Source organism: Balearica regulorum, chromosome 9 (genome assembly GCF_011004875.1).
Source record: "Balearica regulorum gibbericeps isolate bBalReg1 chromosome 9, bBalReg1.pri, whole genome shotgun sequence".
Lineage (NCBI taxonomy): Eukaryota > Metazoa > Chordata > Aves > Gruiformes > Gruidae > Balearica > Balearica regulorum.
In genome coordinates, this window is record NC_046192.1 from 14,432,186 (window position 1) to 14,449,327 (window position 17,142).

The 17,142-nt window shown below is 36.6% G+C and overlaps 1 protein-coding gene across 12 annotated transcripts in view; it reads right to left on the minus strand.

The window, feature by feature from the left end:
• Positions 1–975: 975 nt before the first annotated feature.
• The window catches only part of DLG1 (discs large MAGUK scaffold protein 1), a 157,129-nt gene continuing 140,962 nt past the window's right edge, over positions 976–17,142 (minus strand). For 8 of the 12 annotated variants that reach the window (XM_075761187.1, XM_075761186.1, XM_075761185.1 and 5 more), the window contains 7 exons: positions 15,246–15,287; positions 12,056–12,106; positions 9,978–10,079; positions 9,557–9,729; positions 5,967–6,076; positions 5,500–5,591; positions 976–2,718 (listed from right to left, as the gene is read on the minus strand). In XM_075761187.1, the coding sequence (XP_075617302.1) occupies positions 2,612–2,718; positions 5,500–5,591; positions 5,967–6,076; positions 9,557–9,729; positions 9,978–10,079; positions 12,056–12,106; positions 15,246–15,287 (677 nt within the window). In that variant the 3' untranslated portion in view covers positions 976–2,611. Of the gene's footprint in view, positions 2,719–5,499; positions 5,592–5,966; positions 6,077–9,556; positions 9,730–9,977; positions 10,080–12,055; positions 12,107–13,657; positions 13,694–15,245; positions 15,288–17,142 lie in introns of all 12 variants that reach the window. The other 4 variants (XM_075761190.1, XM_075761189.1, XM_010311494.2 and 1 more) reach the window with 2 other exon arrangements.

Consider the following 17,142-nt stretch of genomic DNA (forward strand, 5'->3'; position numbering starts at 1 on the left):
AAAGCATTCCCAAGAATCAAAGACATATCAGCACCCAATACTGGAAAAATGAGATCCTGAAAAACACTAATTAACGCAAAATCCTAAAAATTACAAGATATAGAAAACAAGTCAACTAGGAGCATCAGGGGCTGTCAGAATCTACTTTTCTGCCAGGGCTCAAGGGCAACATCTGAAACAAGCAAAACCAAAACCACAAAGAAGATACCCCAGAGTCCTTTGGCTTTTCTTGATCCCAGACTTGTTTTCACTCTAGCATGGCAACCGTGCAAGGTGACTACTGTGCACTTCACTCTGAGCGCAGCATTTGGTGACACCTGGCTAGTACAGGACAAAAGCCTGGGAGAAAAGTCCTGTGAAAAGTTATTCAGGCACTCCAATATATGAAAGAGTAATTCCTCACATACCTACTCAGCTAATCATTTAAAAAAAAAAACAAGAGGTTAAAAAGTGTGTACATTATAGAGATCTCAAACATTATTATGGTTTGCAGATTTCATAGCTGAGATTTAGGTTGTGTTTTGTTTTTTTTAAAGTTGGTCTGTTTTAAGATGTCTCACTATACACCTCAGATAATCAGTCACTTTCAAAGAGGCAGACTATCATACACTTTTAGCTCGTTTATAAATATACGACATTATTTATCAGAAGTTGCATCAATCTTACACACCTTGCACTTCCATAGACAAGAGTCTCAAAGACAGCATACCTACTTCACCAATTATAAAACCAAAAATTACTCTGGGCCATACACCAGCAGCTTTGCACTCACTGTAAGTCTTATAAGCAGTCCACATAACACCAGCAGTAATTGTGTCCCAAGTTTAAACCTGCTTTTAAGGAAATAACTTCTCCAGCCCCAATCTGGTCACTAGTGTTCCTCTAACACATTATTTTCATTTACAGTTTGAGTCAATTATTTTAAAATGCTACAACACCTGTATTTCTTTTGATTAAAAACACACTTGACAAATATATTGTACAATAAAGTTTATTAGCTGTTCTCCTCTTTCTAACAAATGGAATGGATAGTGTTGGTAATTCTTTACAAACCAAAGCTAATTTGGTTGTGTGACTGCCCCGTGACTGCCATAAGTACATCCCTCTTATAAACAGTTTCAAACAAGCAATGGCAGGTACCAAAGAATACGGGAATTAGAGAATTTCATTACTGAAGGTAGTTCCATGTTTTGGTACAATGTATTTATAACATTCGGCACAGAAGTTTGTGCATTGCAAATGGAAGATCTTGTGCCTATGCAATCAGAGATGAACACATAAGAAAAATAAAATGCATTGTTGACTCTGAATTCTCCCTTTGGTTAAGACATGCATATTACAGAGGGGAGGGGAAGGGGAAGACAAACACCTGAAATTCCGTAGAAAAGAGGAGAACTTGCGTGTATTTTTTTTCTTGTAACTAATATTCCCTGGACTTTATGCCCAGCCACCATAGCCCATTTGATTTCTCATGATTAAGGAAGGTAAATTCTAATTTGTATTTTTATTCAAAACAAAAAGCTAGGAGTAGGTGGTAAAAGAAAAATATATATTTTATATATATATATATTTATACGTGTGCGCAACTATGTAAAGAAAATAATTCCCATAGTTACAGAGTTTAGTTAAAGAAAGTTTAATATATATATATTTATTATAACAAAATAGGCAGTTATCGTGGGTAAAATATTCATTAAAATCTGACCTCTAAGAACACACACATTTTTAGGCTACGAATCATTCTCTCATTGCCCTAATGACCATCTCTGCAGCTGTTTTCTGTATTACTGCCAATGGAAATTTGGCATTCCTCTGAAAAATACAAGGTTTCCTAGCACCTAAACATATTTTAGGCTCAAAAAGTGTGATGACCATTATCTATAAACAATTTCTGTAAGACACTATAAATAGTGTTTCACGAGGAAGATTAAAAACATTACACATCTTTGTCCCTAGCAATTTTATTGGCAAAAAAATGAAAAAATAGATTATACGAATATCCATATGAAATTATGAAAATGAATACCCCTTGAGGAATAGTAATGGGAGTTAATGAAAACGTTAACTCAAAACTTGAAAGTTTCTCTCTAACTGCCTGGAAAGGAAAAAAAATAAAATACTGTGAGAATAGAATTTAACTCAGAAAATAAAACCTGAAATTGATTGCCCTGACCGAACCATGCTATTAAAGTTAAGCGTGCAAAGTTACTCATGATTTACAACTTCCTTGAATACAACTTTTCTTTCAATTGTTATGAAATTTTAAAAGAATGTCTATAAAGCTTTTTTGAAAAATCTTTGAAAGTTACTTTCCCTTAAACATTAAGGAATTTTACCAAGCAATTCCCTCCCACCCCCACCCCAAACTAATAGCTGGTCAGGCCATTCCACTGTCATGTTTGAAAAATGGCAAACCAACAACACACAATAATACAAATTATTTAAACTAAGAGAGACACCAAATGTAGAGCATTATGGGAACTGCAGAATGTGAATGTTAAGGTATGAACCACGCTGGAAAGAACTAGAGGCAGGCTCCACTGGAAGGGCTTAAGAGTCGTCAGATGTAGTAGGTGATGTCAGTTAGAAAATGAAAAATAAAAATCTGTTTTCATAATTTTTCCTTTGCTGGAACCCAGATGTAAGGCCCAGACTGTTCCTCTATGATCTGTTTCACTTGGTTGTAGATTTCTTCCAGTGTGTCTCCTTGGACGATAGCTGCAAAACACAATGTGGCAATCAGCAATCACCCTTCCTAGCTCTGTACAGAAACCAAGATGTTCCAAGCCAAGCCGTTCTTTTCTCTGAGTGGCAAGAGGATTTTAGATTGCTGAAGGAATGGACACCCACTGAGACTTCTGGTTTCTGTGCTGGAGTGAAGCACATTGTTGATGGCACTGCAGGACACACACAGCACCACCTCTCCCACTCAGAGGCTTGGGGTTAGGAAGTGGTTTTCACTTTACTACAAGTATACACATACAACTGAGGAGGTTTTTTTGCTTTTGCTAACCACGTTAAGAGTTTGCCTGAGCCAATTCGCATCCTCCAGTATTCTTTTTGGTCCAACTTTCATATGTGTTTCCAACACAAGGCGAGATAGAATACAGGGCTATGTCCTCATGCAGTCAGGCTGAGTCAGGCTTGGTGTAATGCAGACTGGCGAACTCCTCCGCTGGATCCTGACACTTCACGGCAAGGCTGGCTGACCTTGGGATTTCTACCTGCTAGCACTACCTTCGCTTTTGGTCAAAAAGAGGAGGAACTCATGGAGTTTGTTGCCCAGCCAACAGATTCAAGTTTTATAGAGAACAGACTTCCTTATAAAGTTAAAAGTGCAATTTATATTCAGATGGTGTAAATTAGATATATTTTCTCCAAGGCTAGAAAATAATTAGTAATATGGATGTGTTTTGACATATCAGAGTAAAGTATGGTCTGGTGAGAATGAAGATGAAATTTGAGCTGTTCTTACTATGCTTCAGTCTGAAAAAGCAATCATAGTGAGATAGCAACTTCTTTTTAATTAGGATCGCCACCTCAGTGTCGATAATCCAAGAAACAAAGTTTAGCATGAACGATAATTTTGGAGGCAGGCCAGACTCACTCTTTTGTGCATTAACACATTTCTGCTGCTTCTAAGCTTTGCTTTCACGCAAATTACTTCCTTTTTATTCCTACTCCTCATTGCCATCTCTTAAAAACTCTCTGCCCATCTGCAGCCCATTGTCACAGTGCCCGTGGGAGGAGGCTGTTCAATTATTCTAGGTCAAGTATAACGTTCACAGCACAACGGTGCATTAGAAAGATTTAGAAATGTCTTTGCAATGCAAATAGCCATAAGCTTCAGTATTTTATTTCTCTCCAGCTATGTTTAACCACACCTCTTTCAAAGCTCAATACCCTCAAAACAGAAGATGGACGCAGCCTTCAGGTGCTTCAGTGCAAAGTTTAAATCTGTTTAAACTTAACCTGCTTGTGAAGTTAATTTCAGTTAGCCCACACGATGTGATACTTTTTAACAGATTAGGGAATGCTCACACATTCTGTTCTACCAGCTGACTCATATGGATGGGAGCCTCCAAATTGTAAGCATTAAGTGGGATTTGTGATGTCTTCAATTATCTCAAACAGATTCAGAGAAGCCTTTCTACCCTGAACTGGATTGTCAGGGACAGAAGCCTGACCATTGCTATCTTCCTTTGTCAATAAGCCTCATACTTCTGAGAAGAAACATGGCTCTGAGCACGAGGGCTCTTAAAAAGGCCCATAAGCTTTTGAAACATCTTGAATTATGTCCTTTAATTTCTTGAAAAAGTGCCCTATAAATGCCCTGAGACATCCTGGGGGAATACCAGCTACTAATATTTAAGATACATGAAAATAAACTTACTTGTTTTCTGAACAACAAACCTGACACATTTGCAGGTCATTTGGTAATGGACTCTATAATAGGAAGAATTTGCAATATACATTGAGAGTCCCATAACTTTCTGGGTACAGACAGCGTGCTATGGGAAGAGTGGGAGAGCTAGATGCAGTATTGGGATAAACTGACAGCTGCGAGGCTGCAGGGAGGGCAGGAGGCAAGCAAGAAGGGATGGAATTGAGTTCTTCATTGTGTGGGTAGTACACAACGTAGAGAACAAGTCAGTGGAAAGACTGGGTCTACTGATTCCTCTATCTTCCTCCCATGTGAAGGCACCACCCCTTCCTGTGCCTCCACCCAGGTGGACCAGACTGCTGCACTCACAGCTCTGCCCGTGTAAGATGTGGAAGGAGGACTGGGGCAAAGGAGTCATGTCAGAGAAAGGAGGTAAATGAGGCAGCAAACACTGAAACGCTGCAAAAGGGAACATAATAGGAAGGAAAGGAGTGAGTGTCTATCTAGGACAGGAATAGGGAAGGCTCATTTCTGTCCTGAAAATCCTGACCTGATCAATCTCCTGCAAGCCACAATGCAAACAACTAGCAGAGTGTGAGTGCTTGCTGCCCATCCCTTGCTGTTACACTTAGGTCCATGGCATATGCTAATTTGATTTGCTAAGTACTATAATGCTGTAGTGCCCAGTTTCCAGAGGCTTAATTAATTACCAAACTTTACTGTCTGATTTAAAAAAAGAAAGGAAATCAATCATTTTCTACAGGGAGCTTTACTGGGCAATCTCAGCTCTGCAAATTAAAAGCTTTAAGCACATGATATATCAAGAAAGCAAACATCTGCATTACAATATCTAGGAAAATGATAGAAGTCTCACAGGTTTTAAAATCTAAATTAAGCTCCCAATAAATTTTTGTATATATTGAATTAATTTATCAAATTGAAATCAGTACTAAGCACCATCTTAGAAGTAGTAAGATGGCGCTATGCCTCAAAACAATCACCTATCAGCCGGAAAACAAAGTCCAGCCTTATCTCAGTGGTGAGGCAATTACTATTTTACAGCAAGCAATAAAATTTCAACTCTTGGCAAGGGAACAGTCCCAAGCAAAACACACCTGTGAAGTGTTCAGTAAATTCTTGCTCCAGTTTCATGGCTCTCTCAAATGTCTTCCTGGCTTGCTCTTCTGTTAAGCGTTTATTCATTTCCCTGAAATTGAAAACATTGTACATTTAAAAAATACTATCAAATACTTGGGGTCTTTTGAAATAAGGTTTTAAACTGTTGTCTGAGTATTACCCCTAAGAAGAGGCAGTCTCCTAAATGACACACCGAAGCAAAGATTGTAGTGGGAATGAGGTGTTCTGACACTATGTTGCATGGAATTTAACACAGTGACATTTATTCTCAAGCACTTCAATTTGGATTAGAAACCTCATCTCAAAGTCCCTAGAAATTAAACTCAGGTAATTAAATACTGTTTAAAACAAGTATTACAATTGTCTTCACATAACTTGCAACTGGCTTTCAAATACAATGACAGTCTCAAAACAATTCAGCCTGCGGTACTTTACTTTTACTCACATGATATTTTCCACTGTCTTGGGTTTAATAAAAATGGAGATTGGGTACAGCTGGGCAATCTGCAACCTTTTGATCGCATTACCAGAAACATCAAGAATGCAATGTTTACCCTAAAAATTGAGAGAGAAGAGAAAATGGCACTAAGTTTAAGTCACAGGTATGCATAGCTGAGATTTTAGAAGAGAAAACACGTCTCCATTGAAGCTAACAAAATTAGAGCATATGCATCAATGATATTATAATTTCACAACTCCAGCCCAAGGTGCCACAGTGCTCCTCTGTTGGGGTCATAAATCAGTCCAGATGCTCCTGACCCTTCTTCCTTCCTTTCTCCACCAGAGGCTGCAGCCCAATCATCCAGTGGAACAGCCGTACTTCAACCACACCTCCAAAATATTTTTTTATTGTTGTTAATAACTTGCTTAGGGAGGTGGCCATGCCACAGCTGCAGTTCAGTAACCACCCTTGATGGCAGGGAAATATGCCACCATCAGAACCATTAGATGGAACTGAATACAAGCACTCTCCTCCTCCCAGGTATCACACACCAGAAATCCAAGTTTTACCTGCTGAATACAATTTGAGCTAATTATTTTTTTGTCTCTTGAGAAACAAATACAACTTCACCATTCCTTGGGCAGCTGGAAGACAATGTGGTAGGGCTGCTTTTCTCCTCACCTCTATTTTCCCCTATAAACAATTTTCCAGCTCTTTGGGATATCTCATCTCAAAGGCTCTTCCTGTTCCTCAGCTCCTCTCATCTCCAATACGCTCATTTCCACCATGCACATTTTTATTTCTTTCCTGAGTCGCATAGCAGTAATCTGGCATACCACCATTTTAGAAAGGGATCGAGGAGAGGAACAGAAAACCACTGTCAGGTGACTAAAATAAGAAAGGCTTTTTCTTTAGCAGGAGACCAACATTAATGGCAGAATTCTGTAAGTCAGGATACAAAACCCACAAGCACCATAAAACCAAAGGTTACTTGAGTTACCTCCTGAACTCCTGGGAGATCATTCCCAGAGGGCACACTGAAGAACAAGTGACTGCAGTCTGAAATGACTGACACGTTTCTGCTTCCTGGCAGAAGAGGTTGTTACGATCTTTTACATTTGATCTCTTGCACAACAAAATCACAGAATTTTATTTCAGGAATCCTTGAAGAGGATAGAAGTGTTCCTCTCACATGAACAATATGTATCTGCTTGCTGATGATAGCTGTTTCCCACACACAGTCCATGGATCTGGATGCTGACCGGTATCATTTAAGAAAGGTGTTTGTATGTTTTAGCAGAGTATTTTACTACATGTGCGGACCTGTCCACATCTTTCAAATGGTTTCTCTTTAAACGTGGCACATGCTCCGGGAATTGAGAATTAAGAGCATTACCTGGTCCATTTCCCTTTTGTGAATAAAACATTTAGTATTTGCTGTGCTTGGCCCAACAACTTATGCCAGATGACAAAGGATTCTGGGCAAAGGGTGGAGGACTGGATTGCCAGCACAGCAGCTGTGCTGGACCTTATGGAATGTAACTGTGACAGTTTATTCAAAATTGATAGTGAACATGCACTAACAGTGGCCTCAGACACAGAGATTTGCAAGCTGCTAACAATTCCAAAGAAAATATGAAAAATTACTTTCAAGGGAAGATTTGGAAGACAAGGAAAAGAAACGCAAACACTTCATGAAAAAATTATCATGTTTTCATCTAGGGAAGCTATTTTGCTCTCTGTATGGTGCATTTAAACAATATTTTACATATTTTTTAGTTCCTTACTTGCACTGCATTCTGATTGAGAAACAGCACAGCACTCGGTGCCTTTTACAAGAACTGAACAATGGCATCAGAAAGCACCTTTAGCTGTGTCCATTACAGGTAAGGAAATGAGACAGGAGTATCAGCTGCAAGCATGGGTGAATAAGCACAATTTAAAGTTATTGCAAGAATACTATGTCTGGTACTTTTGGGGTAGTAGCAGTCACTTCTGTTGTATCTGCCCCTAAATTCATCACAGAAAACTTAGAAATCATCTTTTGTACCCCAGTAATAAGACCCACTGAAGGGACTCATCTCTTAAGCAAGACAAAGAGGAATACAAAGAGGGAGCAGCCCCAGATCAACCATTTTGCAGCCCCGTCACGATTCTGAATGTCAAGTTCTGAAGGACAGGCTGTTGTTTCCCAGAAAAATAATGTTAGCTGGAACTGAGAAATTACTGCATCTCCCCAAAGTGCCATGGAGGCTGTGCAAGAGATTTAATACCATGGAGACATCTGGTAGTAATTTGCTCTTCATGTCAATTTATAAAAGATTGAGAATCGGTTTGTACCTTACTAATCCACTAGATGGGCAAAAGACAACAGCCAATTTCAGGTCTAGGATGGAACCGAAGGATTCTAACTGGGCTACCAGGTGAAGCAACTGCTGACAGGGTTATAAAGTTGAAGCTGTTCAATAAATAGTTTCATCATTTAACCACATAGGATAGTTTCACAACTTCATTCAGTCTCCCATACAAAGCACTGTTCATTTACTTTAACAATTTTGTAATTAATTTTCTTTACTTTTCTTGCTATGTACCACAGGGCCATGTTCTATTCCACAGGGTGAGAAAGACAGCAGAAGAAAACTTCATCACATGAACCACAGAATCTCATCGTGTTCTCCCTGTTTTTCACTCCAGTAAATAACACTTGCCAGAAATAACAATACTCAGTCATTTGGCCAAAATGGTCTACGCTGTTATCCAGAGGACTAACCACTAACTCCTATGTCACACAGGTTACCCTCCACATGTCCAGACTTTAAGTGCTCATGCTTGTGAGTTCCCACCTAGAAAATAGCTGTTTCTTCTGTCATACGTATCAGATAACATTGTCTGCTGTAAATGCACCTTAAGTGTAAGCAGAACACTACTCAGACATTTTCAAAGAATTTTCACCAAAAAATTTTCTTTAAAAACAAGCATCGTACGCCAAGAAACATGCTTCCTGCTTCCCACTCTCTGAGAACTCAACTAAACTTCACTTTGAATTTAGAAATATTTAGATTTTGCAAGAAATAGTTAATTAAAATCTGTTCAAGACAGAAATAGTAAAGTCAGTCTTCAAAATTTAATGGTAGTTATAGAAAATGTCTTTCAAAAATTGAGTTTATTCCACTCACTCATTTCCCTCTGTCAGCTAAATCCATGAAGGGCACAAAGAATAACAATTTTACAAGTTTTCTTCTGCACTAGTCTATATCAAATGGATCATCATATTAATCACCTGCACCACCACTATTCTTAATTAATGATCTATGTATGTTAGTTAGGTTAATTAACCTGTAATTCCAATTACTTCTTCTCTGTTTTCTAAGAAGGCACAAACTATGGTTGCTGTTTTCCCATAATTTAATCACGATGCTCTTCATTACTCCAAATTATTATTTCCCTAAATGCATTTGTGACAATGCACTTTGTTTCTAGTTTCTTTTAGAAGTCAGAGGGTTCCTAATGGCTTCTTGCCATTCTTCTCTTTTCCCCTGTCAGCAGAGTCAGATAATCACCTCAGTAAATGAAAGTAACTGACACTGACTTACCTTTTCTGCTACTTCTCGCACTGATTGGACACTTGTTCCATAAAGATGATTGTTGTACTGGCCAGCTTCAATGAATTTGTGATCCTGAATATCCTTCTCCATTTGCTCTCGAGAAGTGACAAAATGGTAATCACGTCCATCCACCTCATAATCTCGTTTTGGTCTAGTAGTATCTTTAAATATAAACCAGTAATTTTTAAAGCAAAATGAAAACAAGTGATTTTTTTCCCCTACAATATCCAAAAATATTCTCCCATTTATACTGCAAAATTGTCACAAGCCAAGAAATGACTGACAACTAAGATAGCTCTATAAAGTTTAGACAATATATTAATTTTTTTTTAACTCAACATACAGAGGATGTCTATTAACAAAACACAAAAAATCACATAGAATTGCTTTAGTATTTGCTCAGACTTACGTGGAACACATGAGCCAAATTTGTCTGGAAATTCTGAGATCAAATCATCATTTATTCTGTCTTTCATGGGTCCCAACACAATCACGGGTCGAGTGTAACTGACTATTAAACATAAAGGAATAACATCAGTTCCATTTCAGTATGATTGGTAACTTACACACTTCAGCAAAATAAGCTTTAACACATGGTAATGGTTTTAATACCTAAAAGAATATGTACTCCTATAGAGAAGAAAAACACACTGAAGAATGCATATCAATTAACACCATAGGGATAGTTAAGATGTTAGATCTTCACTTTCAAATCCTTTTCCTGGGGAATCAAAGATGCCTTAAATGTCTTTGGAAAAAAAAAAAAATCTTTTCACAAAGTAACATCCTTCCTTCTAATGAAAACAGCAGAAGGAGGAAGTTTGAAAATCTTTTCACTTAGGAGGTACCTAAGCAGTAGCAGAGTTTGTGACATTCTAGTGCTGTGTTGGGAGAAGCTGCTGCTCTTCCTGTAAGACCACAACTTAAATATTCATATAGGAAAAGACTCAACTACATATAGCTTCTGTAACTATTAACACCCTTAATAAAATGAAGTATGGTATATTTTAAAAGCAGTTTAATTTTTTTATAAAGTTATAAAGTAGTTTTGGTTGTAAATTAAGCTCAAGCAGAAAATACCTGATTATACTGCAAGAACCATGAACGCAGTAATGTCTAACTATCCTAGCATTAGCACATAAATTCAGATGTATAAGTTTTATTTCTAGGTTCAATCTGTCTTTATTGTGCAAATAAGTCCAAATTAAATAAAGTCTGACCTATAAAATATATTTTAATTTGACTCTTGGAACTATTTCCTTTCAGAGGTATTAATATATTAACGAAAGGAATGTCTGGGATCCAGTAACTGCCAATCTGTTAATTTAACAATAAACATCTCTGCTTAAAGACTAAGGGTGGCCCACTAGTGTCTCAAATCCAAGCACCTTTAAATCTGTTTAGGTCCTTACAGTTGTTTATTCCTCTGGGCTTCTTAAAAATAGATAAAAATACTGTGAAACTGAATTAGCAGACAAATGCAGATAACGTGTAGGGCATGTATTACTGCACCTAAGCAAAGGTACGAGGTGCTGGTTCTTTTTTGGTCTTCTCCTTACACTATGTTAGACTCCAAGGGAATTACACTCATGTATTTAAATGCCAAAGCACTTGGCTTTCTAAAATCTTTAGTTTTACAACATGGTAGTTACTAAACCATCGGCTTGCGCAAAGTCTCATTCACATCTTTCTCTCTTCAACCTTGAAACTAATTCACTTGATACTACTATCGCTCTCACTTAAACCATTAAGTTGTCAGAATCTGGGAGGCTAATGCCAGCTAAAAAGATGTTTCTCATTTTGTGAGACCCTCTGGTGTGCATACCTACAGAGCTGCTCCTTTGAAGGTAACAAACCTCCACATCCCTCGCTTTAAGCTACGCTTACCTAGATATTAAAAGCAACTGGGTCCTGACTCTCAATGCATGAAACCAAAAATGAAATCTTGATAGTCAAAATTCATGTAAATACATGATGTGTATTTACTTCAACTGACGCCTTATTTGCAATATTCTGGCAATAGCTAACCAAATTAGCCATACAAGAAGCCCATACAGAAATGGAAGACTGCCATGTTTTAGAGACATTTCAATTAAAGCTTGCTAAAATAAACAAAGGATCTATGACACACTTTTTACTGTGATAGAGAAAAGGAACTGCAAGAGTAAGAATGCTAAAGCAATATGAAACAGAAGAAATCTATAATTTCTGGGCTCACACTGATCAAACTGTTAAACATACCATATTTTCTTTATGCAATGTAAACTACAAATAATAAGTTATTTTAAGTAGCACACCTTTGGATTGTACACTAAATAATTTAGCAATTACATTTAATAATTTATGCCTTTATAATTTATTCATTCGAATAATGGTAACAAGTTCAAAACAGTGAAGAAGTTTATCGTGGTGCTCAGTACAAAAGGCACATGAAGCATTCTGATAATTCAGATGATATTTATTTTATACTGAGTGAGATCTACAAACCTTCTTGTTGATTGACTGGCTCATATGACAAGACATACTCCTCTTGGCCACCTAAAATGAAAATGCAAATACATATATAGATTTTTTTTTCTAAACCAACATATTTAAATTGAGTCATTAAATGAACTATAACAATACAGACATTCCTCAATAATAAGCATTACAATGATACTGATGAAGGACATTTTTCAAGAGTGATGAATTATAAAAATCACAAAGATAAGCCAAACACAAAATTTTAAAGCATAAGACACATACAGTATAAATAATTTCCTGGTTTATGTTAGCATGTCAAACTGACATCAAGCACAAGAAGAATTTTAAAGCATTACTGAAATGCTGTTATACACATTTCCCTGAATGAAATGCATGCATGCTGTCATTCACTGCTAGAGGCAATGCCACCTTCATCACGAACATTCTCCATACTTTGAAGGCAGCACTTACAATAACATTTTTCTATATTTCTACAGGGCTGACAACTACGTACATCAAGGTGTCCATCTCTTCCATTAACTTTATCATGAAGTGGCATTTATATAAGTACCATTAACCACTCTAATTCTACAAAATAAAACATTATGATTGTATATACTAAATAACTATTACTATATTAATGAATTTTTTGAGCATGAACTTGAAAACAAAGAATGCTTTGTATTGTTCTCAGCTCCAGAAAGCACATCAGCAGTGAATGAAACTAAAATAACTGAAATTTGACCTTTGACAGCTGTAAGCTTTTTAAATGTTAGTGAAAGCATCTGAAATATACCTCAGTTGCCATCTCTCTAAAAGATTATTTCTAGCCTAGCAAGATGTCTCTGAGTAAGATTTCTTGCAATGGAATCACTAAAAATTAACTCCATGACAGCAGAGACTTTATAATTCTGAAGATACACGTTCAAATTATATGACATTCCTATGAACTTAGAATAAAATACAGTCCTTCAATGACTCACTTGTGTGATTTTAGAACGTTCTTTGGAGTTCATAAGCCATACTTATAACAGGCAAAGGAACATACCAATGCTATACCACAGCTGTACAGAAACAGATGGCAGATGAAGGCTTTTATAAATTCATATATTGCTTCTATATATCTATTCTTTATTTCACAGCAAATACCATTGACCTTTTAAATCTAAAATTTACAATTTCATTAAGAGAAATATTTCTCTTATTTGCAATAAATTTCCATTCAAACGGTACTACAGCAATACATGAATGAACATTTCTAAATTTTTAAGTTATTGCAAGTGAGGAATATGTTAAGACAGACACAAACCCATGCAACCTGTACATTTTAATGTCTTAAAAAGTCACTCATGCAAATGGATTTTAGAAGGACAGTATATACTTTCAGAACCCTTTTTTTGGGCTTGGGAGAGAAAAAGCTATCAATTTATCTACTTATCTATGAAAGATCCAGCTCACATATAATTAGATACTTTGGAGAAGTCGCATTGCTCTAAGGTCAAAAATTAATTAAGCAAACTACTAAAGAGATAATAACAAGTAAAAGCATCCCCTGACTGAGGGCAAAAAGTATATATTGTCACTGCTTTTCAATACTTTGGAAAAATGAATATTAATAGAATGAACCTTTTGAACAACCGTACTCATCTGTAATCAAGATAACTTTCATATTAGACAGCAGTAAGAAGAAATTAAAAAAATAATTTTAATAAAAAGTGCTTGGAATTACACGTTCAGATAAGCAAATCCACGACATTCATAATAAAATCAGGGCTTCTCAAGCAACAACGGAGTAAAAAACTAACTAGTAGTACCAATAATGAGCTTTAAACATAAATAAAGCAAGGTCTGAAAAAAACCTTGGGATGTAGGGGAAGAGAGGAAAGCAGCAAACTCGTGTCATTAAATTGTCATTAAAAATGGTTAAAATTTGTAAGTTTGTCATATGTGCAAAGGCAACTTCCATACATGCTCAGTTTTGTGTTATTCTTGGGGAGCACAAATGCTTCCCCGAATTGGTTTCTTTTCAATTACAGTTTACGACACTGTGAGTTTTTTATATACATGTATAAATTCTCTCCTTAAGTGTAATCATCTGGAAGAAAAAAACGTGGATCACTCCCTCTGAGAAGATCTACAGCTTCTGAACAAATCTTCCTTATTACCCTAACATAAATAATATCTGTTTCTGAAGTGCCCATTACACAGTTTGCAGGCAACCAGGAACTGATGAGTGAGCCACTCAGTGCCACGCTGCGTAACTTTTACTGTTCCTTCTTTTTGTTTTCCTCTTCAAATCCTCAACTTTTCCATTTTCCTGCTCTGCTCTATCCCGGGTTCCAGGTCTGGACACTGCAAGCTTACTGAGGAATTGTTCCATGGAAATGACCAGTGGGACTGAAGTTCTGGCTCTGGCTTAAGACATTTTAAAGCACTGTAGAGCAGCATCATGCAGTATATTCCCCACTGTGAACAGGCAGTACTACCGTACCTTGGATAATAGTAAATAGCACTGTAGCCTGGGCTAGTAAAAAAGCTAACTCAGTCTAGTATTTAAAGGATATTATGTCTTCAGAGAGAGAATGTGCATGCGTGCCTAGCGTGCCAATTTATCATAACTGACTCCAGCACTGAACGTGTGTCGTATGCTTTTAAGACAATTCATACTAAGCACCCACACTTGACAAAATAGATAAATGAAAGCTGAAAGCAAGGGTAAATACATGTTTGCTTATCTTTACTTTCATTACAAACCTATACATGTTAAATCTGAGTATCAGTTGTGAAAAACTGTAGATCGTTACTGCACTATTTAACGGATTACAGAGTTTAGTTATGCTTCCAGTATTAAGCTCAACTACATATAATTATTTGTCAGCATTAAATCTACATTTAGGTTTTAATAAGTCTATCTAGCTCACATAATTATAAAGAATTGGAATTTATTAAAATTAAGCTGAACTAAGAAAATCACAGATCACAATAAAAATATCCATAAAGGAGGTTTGCAATGATTCTCTCTAGTCAGTTGTATAAAAACAAAGACACAGCAGAATTTGCAGTACCCCACCAAATACATGAATATGGATTTCACCTGAAGGTGACCAGAAGTTCTATTTAACATGTAAATACCCAGAAAAGACAGACAAACAAAACCAAAGAAAGAGCTACTAAACAAAGATTCTAAATAAATAAAGAACTGAAAAACACTTACGGTAACTACTTTCACTATCGCTGGCATTAGAGGTTACATGCTCTGAAATTGCAACACAATGGGAAAAAAATAAGGAACACACACTAATGGCATGAGTCCAAAAGAAAGCAAATTGACACAAAATAATCCAGATGAAAGACAATACTGATATCAAAATGCTGAAATCAATACATACTGCATATAAAAGTTTTAAGGTACTTCTCATAGCTCTCAGGATCAAGCTTAATTTCATACGAAAGGAATGGATGTTAATAAAAAGAAAAACATTAAATAGCACATCAAAATAAGATTACGAAAAGTACACTAATTCATAGTTCCCATGTAACCCTGCAATGTTTAGGTTTTCACTTCAAGATGAATTTTGTTGTGCAATAACTATGGGATTATGCATTTCAACTTTTATGCAGGCAATTGATTGATTATATTCAGAGACTAGAAGCAGAAAATACTGGAACATATTGCAGGAAATATAGTGTAGCACGTTCAGTAATAGACACTTTCCTATTGTCTATTAAATAGTTTACTTGAAGTGCAAGGCAGAATTAAGATTTTAATTTCCTCCTCCCCCTCCCCGTAATGCTCTAGTTTTCAAAAGCCTCTGACTTTTATTCTGAACTACCTATTTAATGCCTTTTGCATAGTAAAATACTTCAGTAGCTACAAGGTGTTTATAGTTACTATTTTAGGCTATGTAACTGTGTTAAATACGTTCGTGATAAAAATTAATGCAATTGAAGAATTTCAGGTATCAATCTATTCTGTCACTTGAAAATTCTACAAATCTGGTGAACAAATATGAACTTTGATATTGCTGAACTTTATTGTACAGAATCAATTTTCATGCCACCCAATGAGTGTGTCTATTTGTAATGAAAAATACTAACATTCACAGGTTAAGACTGCATAAAGAAGTTTATCATTGACCTATGCAAATTAAATACAATTACCTTGACATTATGTACCTAACTGCATACGATAATGTATATTGTCATGAGGAGCCTTTATAATACATTAAATTCAGTGAGGTTCTTCCCCTACAAGATTGAAGAGAAGGAACCAAGGGGACTCTAGAAGTAAGAATACAGTTCTGAAGCAAGTTTGCTTCTAGTGATTAATAAACATTTTAAAAAGCTGTCATTGCACACAAACTAATTAATCTTTTACAGTATTTTTGGATAAAGTGAATATCTTTAAACCACAAATCTCTGGCTAGACTGAACTCCCTCATTTCATTTCTGTGCAGGAAAACAGACAAATATGTCCTCAAGTCTGCGAGTACCAGCAATTTGGATCTACTATTTTGTTTTCTTGGACAAAGAATGTCCCCATTGGCATGGAAGAGGTAAACAGTGATGTTTAAAAGCCTTGTGGTAGAACATGAAAGGGAGATACTGTCAATTGAGAATACGAGTGTTGCAGTAGTCTGATAATGGGCACAACTGGTGAAGAGGTAAAGCCTAAAATGCCAGACAGAGCAGCAGTCTTGCAGAGCCCTGGTAACACAGCTTGTATTAAGTGTGGTAAGGCAGTTTCAAAAAGTCTGACTGTGCTGACAAACAGGCCAGAACCCATTTGTTTTTGTAACAGAATCACTTAGTGCCAGTTCTGGACCATAGCACAGTTTGAACTAGGTACGATCATGAGGCCATAAAGGCTGCTTTTGATCTTCTGCTCTAAACCATACAGCCATAATGGTTGCTAAGGTCTTCTGCTCTAGACCAAGAATTTCCTTGAAACTGGCCATTACAGAAATGGACAACTAATGTTACAGCTACTACTATTTTTATTTCATGATTGAGGCTGAGCATAGAAGTACACTGCTTCTTAGGTGTCATTTTGGGAACATCGTGCATAAGTTAAGCCCTGGGAAGAAAAGTTATCTTTAACGAGCTTTATC